Below are 16,073 nucleotides of genomic sequence, written 5' to 3' on the forward strand. Positions count from 1 at the left end.
CTGTCCTCTCTCTGTCTCTCACACACACACCTCTTCAGCTCCTCCACGAGTACTGTCTCAGATAATTCCTTAGATCGAGTTAATCCCTAGTGGATTAGCAAGGGCTCGTCACATCATTCACGTGTCTTGCTAGATTATCATATCAATCTTTCCACCTCAGTTAGTTTGAGCCCGGAAAAAAAATTCAGTACGATATTATATCCGATTTACCGAATCTATCGATATACCTTAGTAAAAAAATATATTATGTTTACTAATATTTTATTTAAAATTTATTAAGTATATCTAATATATACGATAAATTATGTTTACCGTAAACTACACTAAATTGTATTTACCGGTAAAAAACCCTTAAGTCCCATGCAGCATAGCCACTCGTAACTGAAATCGTAGCTATAAGTGAAACACTACTAGAGCAAGAGCATCCCAACAACAGAGACAGAGAGATAGCTCATGGAAGGTGCTGGTGCAGGGTGGCCGGAGCCGGTGGTGCGGGTGCAGTCGCTGTCGGAGAGCGGCGCCGCCACCATCCCGGAGCGCTACGTCAAGCCGGAGGCGGAGCGCCCGGCGTTGGCGGCGACCGAGGCGGCGGAGGGAGGACGAATCGAAGGCATCCCTGTGGTGGACCTGTCCTCGCCGTGCGATCCGGCGACGGCGCGGGCCGTGTCGGAGGCGTGCCGCGAGTGGGGCTTCTTCCAGGCAGTGAACCACGGCGTGCCGCGCGAGCTCCTCCGCCGCGCGCGCGGGGTGTGGCGCGGGTTCTTCCACCAGCCCATGGAGGTGAAGCAGCGGTACGCCAACTCGCCGGCGACGTACGAGGGGTACGGCAGCCGGCTCGGCGTGGAGAAGGGCGCCGTCCTCGACTGGGGCGACTATTACTTCGTCCACGTCCGCCCGCCCCACCTCCTCAACCCTGACAAGTGGCCCCACCTCCCTCCCGAACTACGGTTCGTATACATGTATTTCTACCGCCCCATATATACGGAACGTGTCAGCCACAACGCGACACGTGTGACGTTTCTTTTTTATTATTTGTTTGGCTAACCAACACAGCTGCAGGGAGACGACGGAGCAGTACAGCCGGGAGGTGGCAGCGCTGTGCGAGCGGCTGATGGCGGCGATGTCGGCGGGGCTGGGCGTCGGGGAGTCGCGGCTGCAGGAGGCGTTCGGCGGCGCGGAGGGGGCCGGGGTGTGCGTGCGGGTGAACTACTACCCGCAGTGCCCGCAGCCGGAGCTGACGCTGGGCCTGTCCTCGCACTCGGACCCCGGCGGCATGACCGTGCTCCTCGCCGACGACCGCGTCAGGGGCCTCCAGGTGCGCCGCCGCGGCGCATGGGTCACCGTCGACCCCATCCCCGACGCCTTCATCGTCAACGTCGGCGACCAAATCCAGGCATGTATAGTACCTCCTACACCGATCGCGGCACGGTGCACACGTATTTCTCGATCTCTCTGTTTTTTTTTTCTTTTTTGGTTTTCTTTTTGCAAGATCGAGCGCATGTGATTTTTGCACGACGATTTCCTCGCCGCACGGCGATTGACTGCCACGAGTCCTGGGCCTCTGCCGATCAGGATATATTCAGATCGATCGGTCAGATTCAGACGTGATGATGCATACATGTGCTTGATCGAATCACTGCTACCGTTCGTTTATTTTGTCAAACCAACCTAGTAGTATATCCATCCAGCCATCGATAAGAGAAACGGACGGACGGACGGTCGTTGTCTACGTCGCGATTAGAGGGTGGATTACGACAACGGGCAGGGCGAGTAATTCGCTTGCTAGCCTCGTGCTTTTTTTCCTTGCTTTTTTTCTCCCTTTCGACACTTGAATCGATCGATGACTGTAACAGTGGCTTCCTTCCGAGCCATCCATTCATTTGACCAGGATGCTTTGCTCTGTTAGTTTTGAGACCACATGATATATAGACTAGCTGGTTAATTAGTACTAACTTACCTAGATGATAATTTGCAGGTTTAAACAGTCACAATATCTTTTTTTCTAACTAGAAAGAAATCATCTATATGTTTGAACATTCAAACCGAAGGGAACTCGAACATAGGATGTTGAGGCGTGCACCCACACAGCCAGGGCCGAAGCTTGAGCCAGTTCACCCTTATGCACCACTCAACGTATCTCGAATGAACCATGGACTTGTGGAAGCAAAAGACATACTTGGGACAGAGGATGAAGAGATGGTAAGATATGAGACTATAACTAGTAAATTTTTGTTGGCCTCAGGTGATTGTGCACCAGGGTGGCAGTGCCAAAACTAACCTTTGCCATTCGAATTATGCGACCTCGGTGAAATTCTACGTATCTTATGAAAATTACCATCCTCGGTTATCTAGTTATCTATGTTGTTAACCTTGTTATATAAAATAATAACTTCGGTGATCTTTCTGACTGGCTCTGCTACTAGGTGGGTCCGGTGGTCCATTGTGCTTAGCACCTGCACCCAGCCTACCAACTGGGCTTGACTTGATTCCTTATCGGCCAATCAGTCATCCATGCACATGTCGAAAAAGGATACCGGATCGCCGGAAGAAAAAAATAAAATAAACAAGTATGGCGTAAATTACTAGCAAGGGTACGAGGCAAGGTTCGTCATCACGCGCGTCATCTAACTGGACACTGTTTGCGTGTGATTAAGTGTATGTGCACTGTGGACGTGCATGAACCATGCGCCGCGCAGACAATTCAAACGTACGTCACCTCGCTGTGGAGTAGTTGGGTCCATCTGATCCGACACATGTCAGTCGTTTGCACGTATGCATATCTCCATCTGTTACCTCCTGTTGCACGCACTATCTTTAGCGTATAAAACATGCATGATTTGGTTTCAGTGTCATCTTTTCTCTTACTCCTCATATCTAATAAAATACTAGAATTTTAATAATTTATATATTTTTATCATCCACCCTTATTCTACCACCTCTTCGTCTCGTTACCGGCTGCGAATATATAACTCGTTTTACTAATGAATTAAATAAAAAAATTATAAGGGAAATTAGCAGGTAATATCATCCTTCTTTTTTCAAATCCCATTTAAAATTAAACTACAACATCGTTCTCGAAATATTTGTTCGGTTGCGCCTCCTATGATGCATCCCTATCTTAATATCTTGAATTTATATTTAATGTTACCGTATCCAATATTTGTATTTTCATTGCAACATATAGGCAATTAGCTAGTTATTATTATTTGAAATGAACTGTATTAATATGTCCAAAAAAAACTTGCACACTGATTGGCCTCCTCGCAAATAAATAAAATAAAATAAAATGTGGCCTCTTGTCGCCATCATAAATCGCCAGAATTGAAAATGAGCGTTATGCCAATCAGTTGCGTAGATTCCCGTCGTTGAGCTTTTTGGGGCCCGGAGACACAGGGCTTTCCAAAACAAGCATGTCCTGACAACCTGCAAAGCAATCATGTGATGAATGCAACTAACCGTAGCGGGTGGGTCTGCTGCCGCAATGAATTGGTTCCCAAAACTTTTCGCTTGATCACTACTTCCACCTCTAGTGATGGAGGGTAACCCTGTAAATAGGCAAAAGGGGATATCAAGGGTGTTTGACAGAGCTCCAAATTCAGAATCCACTGTAAATCTAGGCGAAGGTATGCTAAATAGGGTGACTCCAAGATTTTATGGAGCATCTTGATTTATGGATCTCTCTGCTTCTCTATACAATTCTGTAAAACAGTCAAAACGTTGCTCTAAATGTGGATCTGCACGTAGAAATCAACTAGTTCACCGAGTTGCTAGGATATTACTCGCTTTTTTGCTATATTTCGGTTCATTGACCAATCTACTCCACTATAGATTTATGGAGCAAAAAGGCATAAGATTCCGTTTGGTACAACTTTAGATCTAAGATTTATCAGAGCTGGTTAAACCTAACTTTAAGAAACCTTATATCTATAGCTACGGATAGATTTAGAGTATTTAATTGAGCCATCTATTTTTTATTTTAAATTAAAAATAAAAATTTAAATAACTTTATTTTATCATAGAAGCTCTAGATTTGAGTTGTGACCAACATACTCTAAACTTGGTGTCATAAGTTATTCCATGGATAGAGAGCTGCACTGGCGGTGGCAGGTGAAAACCCAGATCCACGTGTTGCATCTGGTTCTTCCATCTTCAGCCACGGTCAGTGGGTGGCGCACTCCGGCCATGCACGGGCCATCGATCTGCTGCTTCGCAGAAGCTTCAACCAGCAGCACGTTTCCCACGGGGGGCCAAAACTTTTGCCTGCAGGTCCCTACCCGAATCTGATTCTTGCCTGTAACCAGCCTTTATGGCGCTGTCTCTGTCTGCACGGACCCACCGTTCACCGCCCTGGGACCTACAGTACATTGCTTGTCGGAATATAATTCTGCTTGCTTGCCGCTCGACACGGGCGAACCTACGTGGAGGCACAGGGTGCACAGAACACCGGATAGCTTTTGTTTCTTAATCTATCATGCACATTAGATTTATATAATATTTTTGTCTAAATAAATAGGACATCCGGACAGACCAAACATGTATAGCCACATATATAAGACATCTGATTATTTTGGTTCTGGGTTCGCCACTGCCGCTCGACAAACCCCCGCCCTCTCTCTGATGACGTTTGCTGATAAACAAATGATGGAGATAATATTTGTACAATTTGGTTAGAGCAAGTTGGATGATAAAGATAAGCACGTTATAATACTCTCTCCGTCCTAGACGTATTAATATTTGAAAAAGTCAAATTTGATAAATTTTAATCAATAATTATTTAAATTATAGGTATGCTTTAATATGTAAAATTATATAATAGATCTTTTAATGTGATATTGATTTTATAGTAATTAATAATTGTAAAATAAATTAATGATTAAATATATTTTTAATTTTTTTTAATTCTAATATGACTTATATTTTAGGACAGATGAAGTAGTCTATAAGCTCATGCCACGTCATCTGAAAACAACATAAAAGACAATTAAGACAATGAGCTGTATCTACGATCGTCTCTCCAAATAGCCCATTCTTTTCTTCTCTTCATGTTTGTTTGTTTGTGCGAGTGCAAGCAGGATGATGATCGGCTGAGTGTACATGCACTTGTGTTGATATGTACACAGGTGCTGACGAATGCGACGTACCGGAGCGTGGAGCACCGCGTGGTGGCGAACGCCGACCAGGAGCGGCTGTCGGTGGCGCTCTTCTACAACCCCAAGAGCGACCTCCCGCTGGCGCCCATGCCGGAGCTCGTCTCGCCGGAGCGGCCGCCGGTGTACAAGCCCATGACCTTCGACGAGTACCGCCTCTACATCCGCCGCAAGGGGCCCCAGGGCAAGAACCAGGTCAACTCCCTCAAAGCCACCGCCGTCGTCAAGCCGGCCGTCTCCATGGGTGCTTAGCTTCATTAGCTTCTCCTAATAAGATAATTGTTAGATTAGTTTAGCGTAGGGGCAGGGAGAAACAAATTAACATTAATGGGTACGTAATTGTTGATTAATTTGACTACGTGTATCTTTGTTACGTAGATACGGAGAGTAAACTCTTGTACGGTTGTATTCAAGTTATATCACTTGATGTAACATCAAGAGTTAATAAATCTTTTATTTTCTAAAAATATCAATTCGGACATGATTCTGGTCAAATGAGGAATTGGTGCTCCTGATTTTATCACAACTGCCACCTCCAAGGAGACTGTATGTGTGAGAGGAAGTGACAGTACAAACTGAGTTTTCATCTTTTTTTAAGTAGATAAACAATAAAAAATCTTGAAATCAGTGAATATAGCCAATTAAAAAAATGTTGAAAACACAAAACTGTCGTGCCAACTGGACCACACACCAATGTCTAGGCGCACTGGAAAAGCCCTACTTAGCGCTGCAAGCCAACTGATCGAGAAGGCAACGGAAGAAAAATCGAAAGTCCATTATTTTTGCTCCGATAATGACCATATACAGCTCGAATGAATCCATAGTAAATCCTATTTTCGATAGAACCACAATGCTTGGACTTTGTTCTTTCAAATGGATCCACCAATCGTTCTCTAAAATATTTTTCTGTTATCTTTCGCACGTGAACAAAAACGATGGCTCGTCGTTGTCAACGTCTCATGTGCAAAATAGAAGCAGGAAAAGAAGAAAATTAAGCGTCATGCTCCTCGAGCTCGAGTTGATGTCGAAGTGAGAGAACAAGGTTTTTTTTGCCTTCTATTAAAACGAAAAAAGATGCACATTTCTTTGCAAAATTAGTAGTGGTTTCTTTGCATCATGGCTATTGCTACCTTTAATCTTGTTTTGTTTCTTTTTCAAAGTTTTAAGTCTTGTTTTATTGGCACTAGCAATTGCACATGTGTTTTTACACACGTGAAATCAATATAGGATATAACAATCCAAGTAAATAAAAGAATATAACATGACAAAAGAGATATTTGCATACACAAAGTTCACAATATGATCATATAATTTTTGAGTGAGGAAAATGATGAGTACCTGGACAAGAGGGTGAAGGAGAGCGTATTGTCTAGAGTTGACCATCTATAGCAATATTGTGAGTAGGATCAAGGTGGTAACCGGTTATAGGAGAGGATAAAAATAATTCTCGCATAGTACATTATTGTAAAGATAGTGTGATAGAGACAACCTCTGTGGTAAAAGATGGTGGAGGCGATGTGCGGTGATGACGTACCCTCTCTAGAAAATCGGTATTATAGACGCAGTGTGGGAGGCGACACACCCTCGGGGGAAACCCCACTGTGTGAAAAACGGATAAAGATGACACTATATAAGTGACGGATCCTGTTACAACCCAGTACTTATGTAGCCTCAGGTCAGGACCGGACCATAACCTGTCACTTATATCAGGTGACTCGTCATTGATGACATTAGTGGCATGTAAAGTTGTTATCCATCACTAATAATCAACTCATCAGTCATGAGTCGCCCTAGGCTAGTCATCAATGAGGGATCACGTTACGACCCGTCACTTATGAATTGTCATGAGTGACGAGTCTCCCTAAGCTAGTCATAAGTGACGGGTGATATTATAACCCGTCACTGATGACTTAGCTTTGTTATTAGAGCTGGTTAGGTATTATCTTTTCTTACTTAATTTGTTCAACTAAAAACTAAATGTATTGTGCAGATCTGAAAAGATATTGTGTATAAAGTTTATAACCATACTATAGCTCAACATTTACGCATAAAAGTACAAATGTAAACACTAAACTTGTAACTATGATATAGCTAAGATTCAAACCAAAGAGGTATGAGACTACAAACATTTACAGAAAAATACATCACCAAGTTACAACTTATGTTTAGCCTATTTCATGAATCTCCATTCACATGTTGAACAAAACTGGTGTAGAGTACGACGCGTAGTAGGTACAAATTTTTTTTTTCATTTTTTCTTATTTTTTTTCTCACTTCAACAGCACTAGAATAGGAAATATTATACATTTATGCTCAAGTTTGATATAAGAGATGACTGCTATGAACACAAACGTGTGTTCTGAAAATGGTGTAGAAACTTCAGAGGGTGAGAATTTAATCTTCCAAGTTGAATATGGCTAAAAAATTTGTCAAACCCGATAAGCTTAGGGAGAAATGGACGTATCTTTTTCTGTAGATATCCGTAGAGTCAAAACAACGTAAAATTGGAGTTCGTATACAAAAATTATGCATATTTTATCGAAGACACTCTAGATCACCTTTGGTAAAAACAATCATTAGTGAGGGTCATAGTTATGATTCATCGATAATGACCTTCGGCAAAAAAGTTAAAAGAATAAAATATCCGACTTCATCATAATGCATGCGAGGGTGTATGTGGTAAGGGGGCTACACGCGCGAGAGGTGGTTGCAGATTCGATACCCACGTAACGTAGAGTATAAAAACAATGCGAAAAATAGCAAATGACCCGTGGCGAGTGGTGATGACCCCTGCATTAGGATGGCTTAGTTGAAAAAAATATTTTTTTGATTTTTTATATAAAAAACACGAAAATATTCATCAGTCATTAGTGATGGGTCAAGATTATGACCCATCACTTATAACAAATCGTAAGTGACGGGTTACAATTATAACCCGTCATTGATGACCTTCATACTAATGTGGTCATTGGTGACGTGTTCGGGGTGACAGGTGCGAGGCCCGTCACTAGTGTCTGTCGATGAATGTATAGAATATAAATATTAGACGTCTAGGTATGGAAGAAAATTAATGAGATATTGAATGTATTTTTAGAATATATGAAAGGTAGATATTGGACATCTGGGTATAGATGGTAAATAAAAGAATACTAAATTTATTTTTAGAAGGAGAAATGGGATCCAACTTTGAATGATGGCTGTTTAATTAGCTCAAATGAATGATAGAGATTGATTAGATCTACCATAACTCATGTATTTTATAGGAGTATAGATAAAGTTTGTATACAATCCCATTTTACATACACACCCTATATTTCATAAGTAGAAAACTCCATGAAGTAACCTGAAAATATCGTTCTGTTTCTAAAAATAGATGATGGAAAAGGAAGTGTCGTCTAATAAGCGCAATGGGAAAGCAAAAACATAGTCCTACCTGACAATGTAGTCTGAAGCATATATCTTCTAATGCCCCTTTTTCCCTTTAGGGACTCTTTGGAACTCAGGATTCTCATAACACAGGAATATGAAAAAGTAGGATTGGGCGACAAGACTGACCGCCTCCTCTTCGCAACTGCCACCAAGGTAGTGGTGGGCAATGGAGAATCTACCTCCTTTTGGATTTTGGCATGGGCTCGAGGGCAGCGGCCTGTGAATTTTGCTCCACTCCTTTTCCGTGCGCAAGGCCAAACGGAAAAGCCTGTGCGAGGCCCTGCACAACAACTCTTGGGTACGGGACCTCGACCTTTCCCAGATGACGTCTCACCGACACGTCACCTAGGCTATCCTCCTGTGGATGGCCTCACGCCCCACATTGCGAATGACAGATGAACACTGATTTGGAGTACTCTGCATCTTTGGCTTACCAAATGCACTCCTGTGCCTCCATCGACATAGACTACATGACCATCTTTTGGAAAGCCTAGGCGCCGTTGAAGTGTAAGTTTTTTGCTTAGCTAGTTGTCCGACACAGGCTTTGGACTACTGATCGCCTATCAAAGAGAGAGTGGCCTTCCAACTCTATTTGCACCTTGTGCTGGCAATCTTCAGAGACCTCCCACCATCTTCTGGCCGATTGCTACTTCACCCGACACATATGGAGGCTTGTCGCATCCTGGATTGCCCAGGTAGCCATCGTCCCCTCCAATTGGTTGCCATTGGCTTCGGTGCATGATTGGTGGTCAGCCATGGTGACCACACCTCACACTCTGCGAAAAGGGGTCATGTCCCCTCTTCTAATGGTTTCCGGGAGATTTGGAACGAATGAAATCGGCACTCTTTTGATCACAAAGAGCAATCTTCAGCTCAGATCATCCGTCTTATTCAAGATGAAGCATCCCTCTGCGCTTTTACGGGAGTGCATCATTTCGGGCACCTTATAGTATGAGAGTAGGCCTTTGGGCGGACTAGGGACCCAGACTCCTTCTATGGAATGCAAAAACACATAAAACTACAGGAATGACTGCTTGGATGGAGCATAGAAAAATACAAGAATCAGATGAGAGATATAGACAAAGGAATTTTTCCACGAAATAAAATAGTGCAACAGAGAGAGAGAGAGAGAGAATGGCAGTCATGCTGCAGGGTTCCATATATATTGGCTCATCAGAGCAATTACAGGGATACAAAGATCTCTAGGATCGTATGGAAGAAGCCATTTTATTTCCATATGATTTTCATAGGAATTTAACAAACATACTCCTTTGTTCTAAAGGACCCTTGTAAGAAAAATTTCTAAGGATCATAATCCTCTAAAATTCCTATGAAAATTCTACAATCCAAATAGCCCTTATACATCCTGACGATGAACCTCTCCTGACAGCAACCGTGAACCATCAAAAAGGCATCATCACTGATATCTGGCATGCCCTTGGAATATGACATTTCGTGGTTGCAAAAATTCTTACAAAATATTTGGACATTCTATGGAATGAAAATTTCAGAAGGAAAACAACACAACTTCACGGTCGAATGTTTGACATTGGCCTTTTTCTGATCTTGTGAACTTGTAGTAAACACGGCATACCCATTTTCAGCCACATGGATGATGAAACGACGATATACAGAACTCGTTATCATCATCACCAGCAGCATTGGCAGCGTCCATTGATTTTCTTTTTCCTGCCCTGCCCGTGCATACATGACTTTGTTGGCATATCATGAGCCGTCGATGGCCAATCGACGGCATTCAGATGTCAGTTTCTCCCTTTGATCCGATCGATCTTACCCCACCACAACACCAAACGGAACCTTCTAACAATCCTTAAAGGATTATGTATTCATTTCGACAACTCAATGTCCAAAACCGAAAAAGTTCTTTTGTCAATTTAAGTTCTGACAAGAAAAAAGTTCAATCGAATTCGGACATTGATTTTCTGATCAGACAGCAACCTATTTTTATATGGGTGATGCAGCCATTGAACAGCTGAAACGGATACACTAGGGTGAGAATTAGATGCACCCTGGAAAGGAAGAAAAGAAAAGGACAGGGAATCGAATCATCGATGAGATTACATGGAGCAAGCTGGAAGACGTGCACCACAGTACAGAATCACTGTTGCTACACTGGAGCAAGAATGAGAAAGGAGATAAGGAGATCACATACCAACGGGCGAACTTGCAAACATACATGTGGCACACGACGCCGCCGCAATTTGGCGCCAAAGGGAGCCTTTTTCCACCGCCACGCGCGACAAAAAAGTCCGGCGAGAGGACGCCGGGACAGCTCTCGGAAAGGGGCTCGGGCTCGGCGATGGCGATTGGACGGCTCCCGCTCGGACAAACCTCACCCAAGAAGATCTCCATCCTACTTTAACCTGCAATCCTGCACCGACAATGATCACCGATGCGACAGCCCGCATCTTTCTATGGTCATATTTGAGTTAGTCATGCGAATTAACATCAGCATCTTCTGTACATAACAAATTTGCAGTCGATACTACTCACAAAACCAAACAATAAGCATGCTTGCTGTCACTTGCTACTGCTACCTGTTTCTGTGTAAGGAAGAATGAGAAACCTGGCAAAAAGCATTCAGAAAGACCTAATGGTATTAACAAGAAATACCTAGAAAATAGAGACATGAGATTGAACCAGTGCCCTGCTATGTAACAAATATACAACCGATAATCTGAATAACATCTACGACTACCGAGTGTGAGCTAGGAGAAACGATGAAACATCAGATAACCTGCAAGACTGATGCTGCTACAATGACACAAGTCACACAACTGAATCTGAAGATTAGACAGAGCTTCAACTCCCTTGGCAGTGAGCAATTGGGAGTAACTTTGCAAGAGCTAGGAAAGAATATGCCAACACTAGCATACAAAAAGTGATAGTGCATTCAACAATTGTAACTAGAACTGCTCGACAAACAAATAAACACAGGTTCACATTGTACAACAAAGTTAAGACAGGAGTTGTTGGATCCCCGCCTTCTGGTCAGCTGTTAGATTAGTGGGGAATTTGATCTGAAACTTGATCCGCAAGTTCCCTTTCTTAGACGGCTCCCTTGTGATCGGCATACCTTCACCCTGCACAACTTCTTCGTAAGTAGGACTGACAACAGACTTCACGGGAATAGTCAGATTTCGTCCATCCAGAGTTGTCAGTTGGACTGTGCAACCAGTCAATGCCTCCACAAGAGAGATCTTATGAGTGTAAATAAGGTCATTCCCATCTCTCTTGAATTTAGGGTGTGCCCGTTCTTCTATTATAAACACTAGATCTGATGGTATGACGTTACGCATCTCGTTGCCTTTCTCAGGAAAGGTGATCTTTGTACCCTTCTTCCATCCGGGCTTGATATCTATCGTCAGGATCTCCTCAACATTCGTCGGTTTCCTTCACAAAAACATGAAATATTTTCTCAAAAAGTAGACATGGAAGTAATGAGCTTGCCTTTTCCTGAAAATAAAAGCTTTGCATAAGAAAATTAATCGTTTAAAGTTTCAACCTACTCAAATCCTAGCAACTTGACATAATTAATCAATGAATAGTCTTATCCATCCAACACATTATAACTTGATAGTTGATAAATTGGTACCCAACATAATTGCAACAATCGTCAATCATATATATAAATTTATACCCAATAATGTGACGTTTCTTAACAGGGGCAGACAAACAAAATACACCTTCATCATTTTGTCTAAGCTTTGTGTTTGCCAAAGGACCACATCATTAGGTTCTTTTTGTAATTTTTTTCAGAACACGATTCATTCACCAGCCATCCCTTTGTGGTTATGGACCTACTTCAAACAGTTGCTTTGAACCATCATGATAACTAAATATTGCTAAAAACACAAAATGAAACTGTACACCAAGGTAACTCTCATGCGGTACTGCTCCAAACTCATTGAAAACGGCATATGCTTTCATATTAGAAGATCATCTCATATTTAACCTCAATCAATTACAGGTATCAATTACCAACTTTCCATACTGGTGTTCCATCGGAGCACAGAACTATCCACCCAAGTCCCTGAATGTTTGTCAAAATTATTTTTTTAACTTCAACTATAAGATCTAGTAGCTTCATTCCAAATGAGTAGCATATCACAGATTCATAGTTCAAGTTTTCTCATAAGTATGTATGTGTTGAAGTCCACATGCACAACTTCTTGAGGCACATTAGTACCGAACCTTTTACACAAATACCTAGGAACTAACAACCACAACACAGTAAATTAAGAAGTAAACATTGCACCACAATAAATCTAATCCCGAGTTCCAAAACTAATCACAATTGTCCACCTCCAGTGATCTTCACTAAATCATATCTCAACTGTACAAGCCCAGTTATAAAAGCATGTGTGCCTCTGGACACTAACTGTATGAGCCCAGTTATCAAAGTATGTGTGCCTCTGAACGCTCTGATATCCTGTTATAGTGTTTGGTTTTATGACAAGCTCGAGCCCTTAGCCCCTTACTGAGAAGCCATTATGCTTTAACCCCCAAATTTTGTCTTATGGAGATCTCGAATTGAAACCCTTCAAACTTAATATTCTGTAGAATATATGGCTGCAGTACTAGTAAGCATGAGCTATGAACATAAAAACTTCCCATCATTAAACAGTCTCACAAGTTAGATGGCCAAATACACGGCTTTTGATATTGTCAAGATCACACTAGTGATCTTTAGGTGCGCATTATAAATATAGCTAGGCGCTAGGCAGGTGTGGGGTGGCGTAGGCACCTAGGCAGGCTAGGCAACTGACTTTTGAAACAGTGTTTAGGTGACAAAGTGGTGGTGTTTTTTATATGAAAATATACATCAGTTAATGAGTAATAAAACAACATAAGCAGAAAGCACATCAGGGAACACTCAAGAAAATTATATTACACGAGGACAAAGTCAACAAGCTAAGCTAGACATAGATCGATTTTTTTCCCAACAGGTGAAATGAATTATGCACTGCACAGTAAATAAGCATATTGCCAACTCCAAAATAAATCATGCATGATGGTCAAGGTTAAAGCTAATAGTAGAGTTGTGGCCTGAGCATCTGGGAAACACCATAGAGCTACGGTTTAAACATGTAGGTTAAGGTCAGAATACATAATGTGTATCATCCAAAAGTATAAGGAAGTATCAAGGGGCAACATGCAACAGAATTTTCATGGACTAAATAAAACACTAAGATTTGCTTAAGGTCACTTATTAGTTATTAGAGAGAGTGTAGGAGAATTAGAAGTGCTGTAGCCTATAAGAGACTTCAGACAAATTAAACAGCACTTGTATTATTCTCACCATCTGTCCCCTCTCCTCTTGTCTACCATCCTTATCAAGTTCCTCTCTTCGACCTTTCCCCTCGTGTTCCTCACTGTTCCCTGCCCTTACATTCTGCCATTACACGACTAAAGCAATAGGCCAATGGCAATGATCCAGATAGTAGTCCAGAGCATTGCAAATTGATACAGCAAAAAAGGCATGGTCTTTCCTCTAGTCAACAGAAGCATCTCCTATGGCCATGTTAAAATTGGAAGATCCATACCAAGAAGCAAGATCTAGTAACTAAGTTACTACTGATCCCTACAGATTTGCTCACTCATCAAGATTGCAACAATGCTGATGTTTATGAGTTACTCGAAAAGGTAAAGCTTCGATCTTTACACAAGAACATAACCTCTTTTTTATGAGAGTGTAGGAGAATTTAGAGTGTTGTAGCCTACAAGAGACATCAGACAAGTTAAACAGCAGCTGTATTGTTCTCACCTTTTCAACCCTCTCTTGTCTACCATCCCTATGAAGTTTCTCCCTTTTCAGGCGTTCCTCTCGAGTCCCTCCATATCTCCTGCCCTTACATTATGCCCCATTACTCAACCAGTGAGCAATGCTGCAATGGCAATGATCCTTATAGCCCAGAGCGTGACAGACTGATAACTGGAGCAAATAGGTATGGTGTTTCCTCTAGTCAACAGAAGCATCTCCAATGTGCAAGCCAAAATTGGAAGATCCATAACAAGAGGCACGAGCTAGTACTAGGTTTCTACTAATCGTCTAATCCCTACCACAACCCTCAGACAGTCAGACTAGCTCACTCATCAAAATTGCATTGACTTGCTCACTCGTCAAAATTGCAACAATGTTATTGTTTATGAGCTTTCGGAAGAATTAAAGCTTCGATCTTTAAACAAATTGCACAAGGAAAAAGGGTCTCACCCGGCGGCGTCGAAGATGTCCCTGGAGATCTTCATCTTCTTGGTGGCGCCTTTGTACAGGTCCTCCAGGCTGCAGGCCAGCTGCCGCTCGATAGGCGGCGCCTTCCTCTGCGCCACCCCGCTGGACGCCTCCCCTGCACCGGCGCCGGCGCCGCCACCGAACACAGGGAACCCGTAGGGAACGCCGCCACCGGGGGAGCGGGGACCCGCCCCGCCGAATATCTCGGCGAAGATCTCCTCAGCGCTCCTCGCATTGAAGCGAAACCCGTGGGCGCCGGCGCCGGCGGTGTGCGAGGAGGCGGAGGGCGGGGGCGCGCCGGCCTTGAGGCCGTCCTCGCCGTACTGGTCGTAGACGGCGCGCTTCTGCGGGTCGCTGAGCACCTGCGAGGGGGCCAAGAAGAGGCAGCTTGAGGAGATGGGTTTCGCGGCAGCGGCGGCGTTAATGGAGGATGAGGATGAGGGACTGGTACGGACGTCGTAGGCCTCGGAGACCTGCTTGAAGAGGGAGTCGGCCTGCGGCGAGGGGTTCTTGTCGGGGTGGTACTTCATGGCGAGGCGGCGGTAGGCCTTCTTGAGCTCGTCTTCGGTGGCGCCGCGGCCGACGCCGAGAACCTTGTAGTAGTCCACCCCCATCGACGGCCACGGCTCTAGCCGGTGGGCTTTGCTCCTCCCTTCTCTCACGAGGGTTTTGGTGGATTGGTTGGCTGGCTGCTCGCTCTACTCTCCCTGTAGGTTTTTGGTTGGATCTTCCTTCCTTTGTTCAATGATCTTGAGCGGAGCACAACGAGGGCTATTATTTTGATACAGTAGTTTAGACCTGGAATTGTCATTATCCGGCAAAAAAGAGATTAAATATACAAGTGATTTTCTTTGTGCAAATATTATAGGAAGTGACATCATCTTTCATAACCAGACACGAGGCTCGTATGTATAAAGTATAAAGAAGCTGAAAACATCATCTTTCAGCGTTTCCATCAAACAAATAGTCTAATAAATATCTAGCGGAATTTTCAATATAGCGTGTATCATATGTAAGAGTTTTTTATAATGTTTTGAAAAGTTTTTTCTTTTTCTATACTCCATAAAAATACACGAGTGGTGGCAAGTTCGATCCATCTCTACTATCTATCTGACTTTGATCAAATAGTCACCATGTAAAATTGAACCACCTACAAGTATAATCTCGATGCAAAATCTCTCTAACAAGTAAAATAGTTATATTTACCATCTACAAGTATAATCTCAATGCAAAATCTTTCCTCA

The 16,073-nt window shown here is 43.0% G+C and overlaps 2 protein-coding genes across 5 annotated transcripts; one reads left to right on the forward strand and one right to left on the reverse strand.

Annotated features, from left to right (window-relative positions):
* Positions 1-382: 382 nt before the first annotated feature.
* LOC133928372 (jasmonate-induced oxygenase 4-like) lies at positions 383-5,614 on the forward strand. 3 transcript variants are annotated; one of them, XM_062374676.1, is made up of 3 exons: positions 383-947; positions 1,060-1,436; positions 5,121-5,614. In XM_062374676.1, the coding sequence occupies exons 1-3, from the start codon at positions 454-456 to the stop codon at positions 5,441-5,443; spliced, it is 1,194 nt and encodes a 397-aa protein (XP_062230660.1). In that variant the 5' UTR covers positions 383-453; the 3' UTR covers positions 5,444-5,614. The 3 variants fall into 3 exon arrangements, with proteins under 3 accessions (XP_062230660.1, XP_062230661.1, XP_062230662.1); XM_062374677.1 differs by having other exon boundaries at positions 1,060-1,393; positions 5,073-5,614; XM_062374678.1 differs by having other exon boundaries at positions 385-947; positions 1,060-1,393.
* Positions 5,615-11,394: 5,780 nt separating this feature from the next.
* Positions 11,395-15,577, reverse strand: LOC133928373 (uncharacterized). 2 transcript variants are annotated; one of them, XM_062374679.1, is made up of 3 exons: positions 15,285-15,577; positions 14,812-15,191; positions 11,395-11,990 (listed from the first exon to the last, which is right to left on the reverse strand). In XM_062374679.1, exons 1-3 carry the CDS (start codon positions 15,441-15,443, stop codon positions 11,555-11,557), a joined length of 975 nt encoding a protein of 324 aa, XP_062230663.1. In that variant the 5' UTR covers positions 15,444-15,577; the 3' UTR covers positions 11,395-11,554. The 2 variants fall into 2 exon arrangements, with proteins under 2 accessions (XP_062230663.1, XP_062230664.1); XM_062374680.1 differs by having other exon boundaries at positions 11,914-12,053.
* Positions 15,578-16,073: the final 496 nt, after the last annotated feature.

The sequence above is a fragment of the Phragmites australis genome, chromosome 9 (genome assembly GCF_958298935.1).
Source record: "Phragmites australis chromosome 9, lpPhrAust1.1, whole genome shotgun sequence".
NCBI classification, from domain to species: domain Eukaryota; kingdom Viridiplantae; phylum Streptophyta; class Magnoliopsida; order Poales; family Poaceae; genus Phragmites; species Phragmites australis.

What these genes read in the sequence shown, in the direction of transcription:
- LOC133928372 (XM_062374676.1), top strand. Translation starts at nt 454, where the DNA reads ATGGAAGGTGCTGGTGCAGGGTGGCCGGAGCCGGTGGTGCGGGTGCAG. An exon ending in CACCTCCCTCCCGAACTACG is followed by an intron (nt 948 to 1,059) that starts GTTCGTATACAT and finishes ACACAGCTGCAG; the next exon opens with GGAGACGACGGAGCAGTACA. An exon ending in GATCGCGGCACGGTGCACAC is followed by an intron (nt 1,437 to 5,120) that starts GTATTTCTCGAT and finishes ATATGTACACAG; the next exon opens with GTGCTGACGAATGCGACGTA.
- LOC133928373 (XM_062374679.1), bottom strand. Translation starts at nt 15,443, where the DNA reads ATGGGGGTGGACTACTACAAGGTTCTCGGCGTCGGCCGCGGCGCCACC. An exon ending in AGGTCTCCGAGGCCTACGAC is followed by an intron (nt 15,192 to 15,284) that starts GTCCGTACCAGT and finishes GCCCCCTCGCAG; the next exon opens with GTGCTCAGCGACCCGCAGAA. An exon ending in GACATCTTCGACGCCGCCGG is followed by an intron (nt 11,991 to 14,811) that starts GTGAGACCCTTT and finishes GTTTTTGTGAAG; the next exon opens with GAAACCGACGAATGTTGAGG.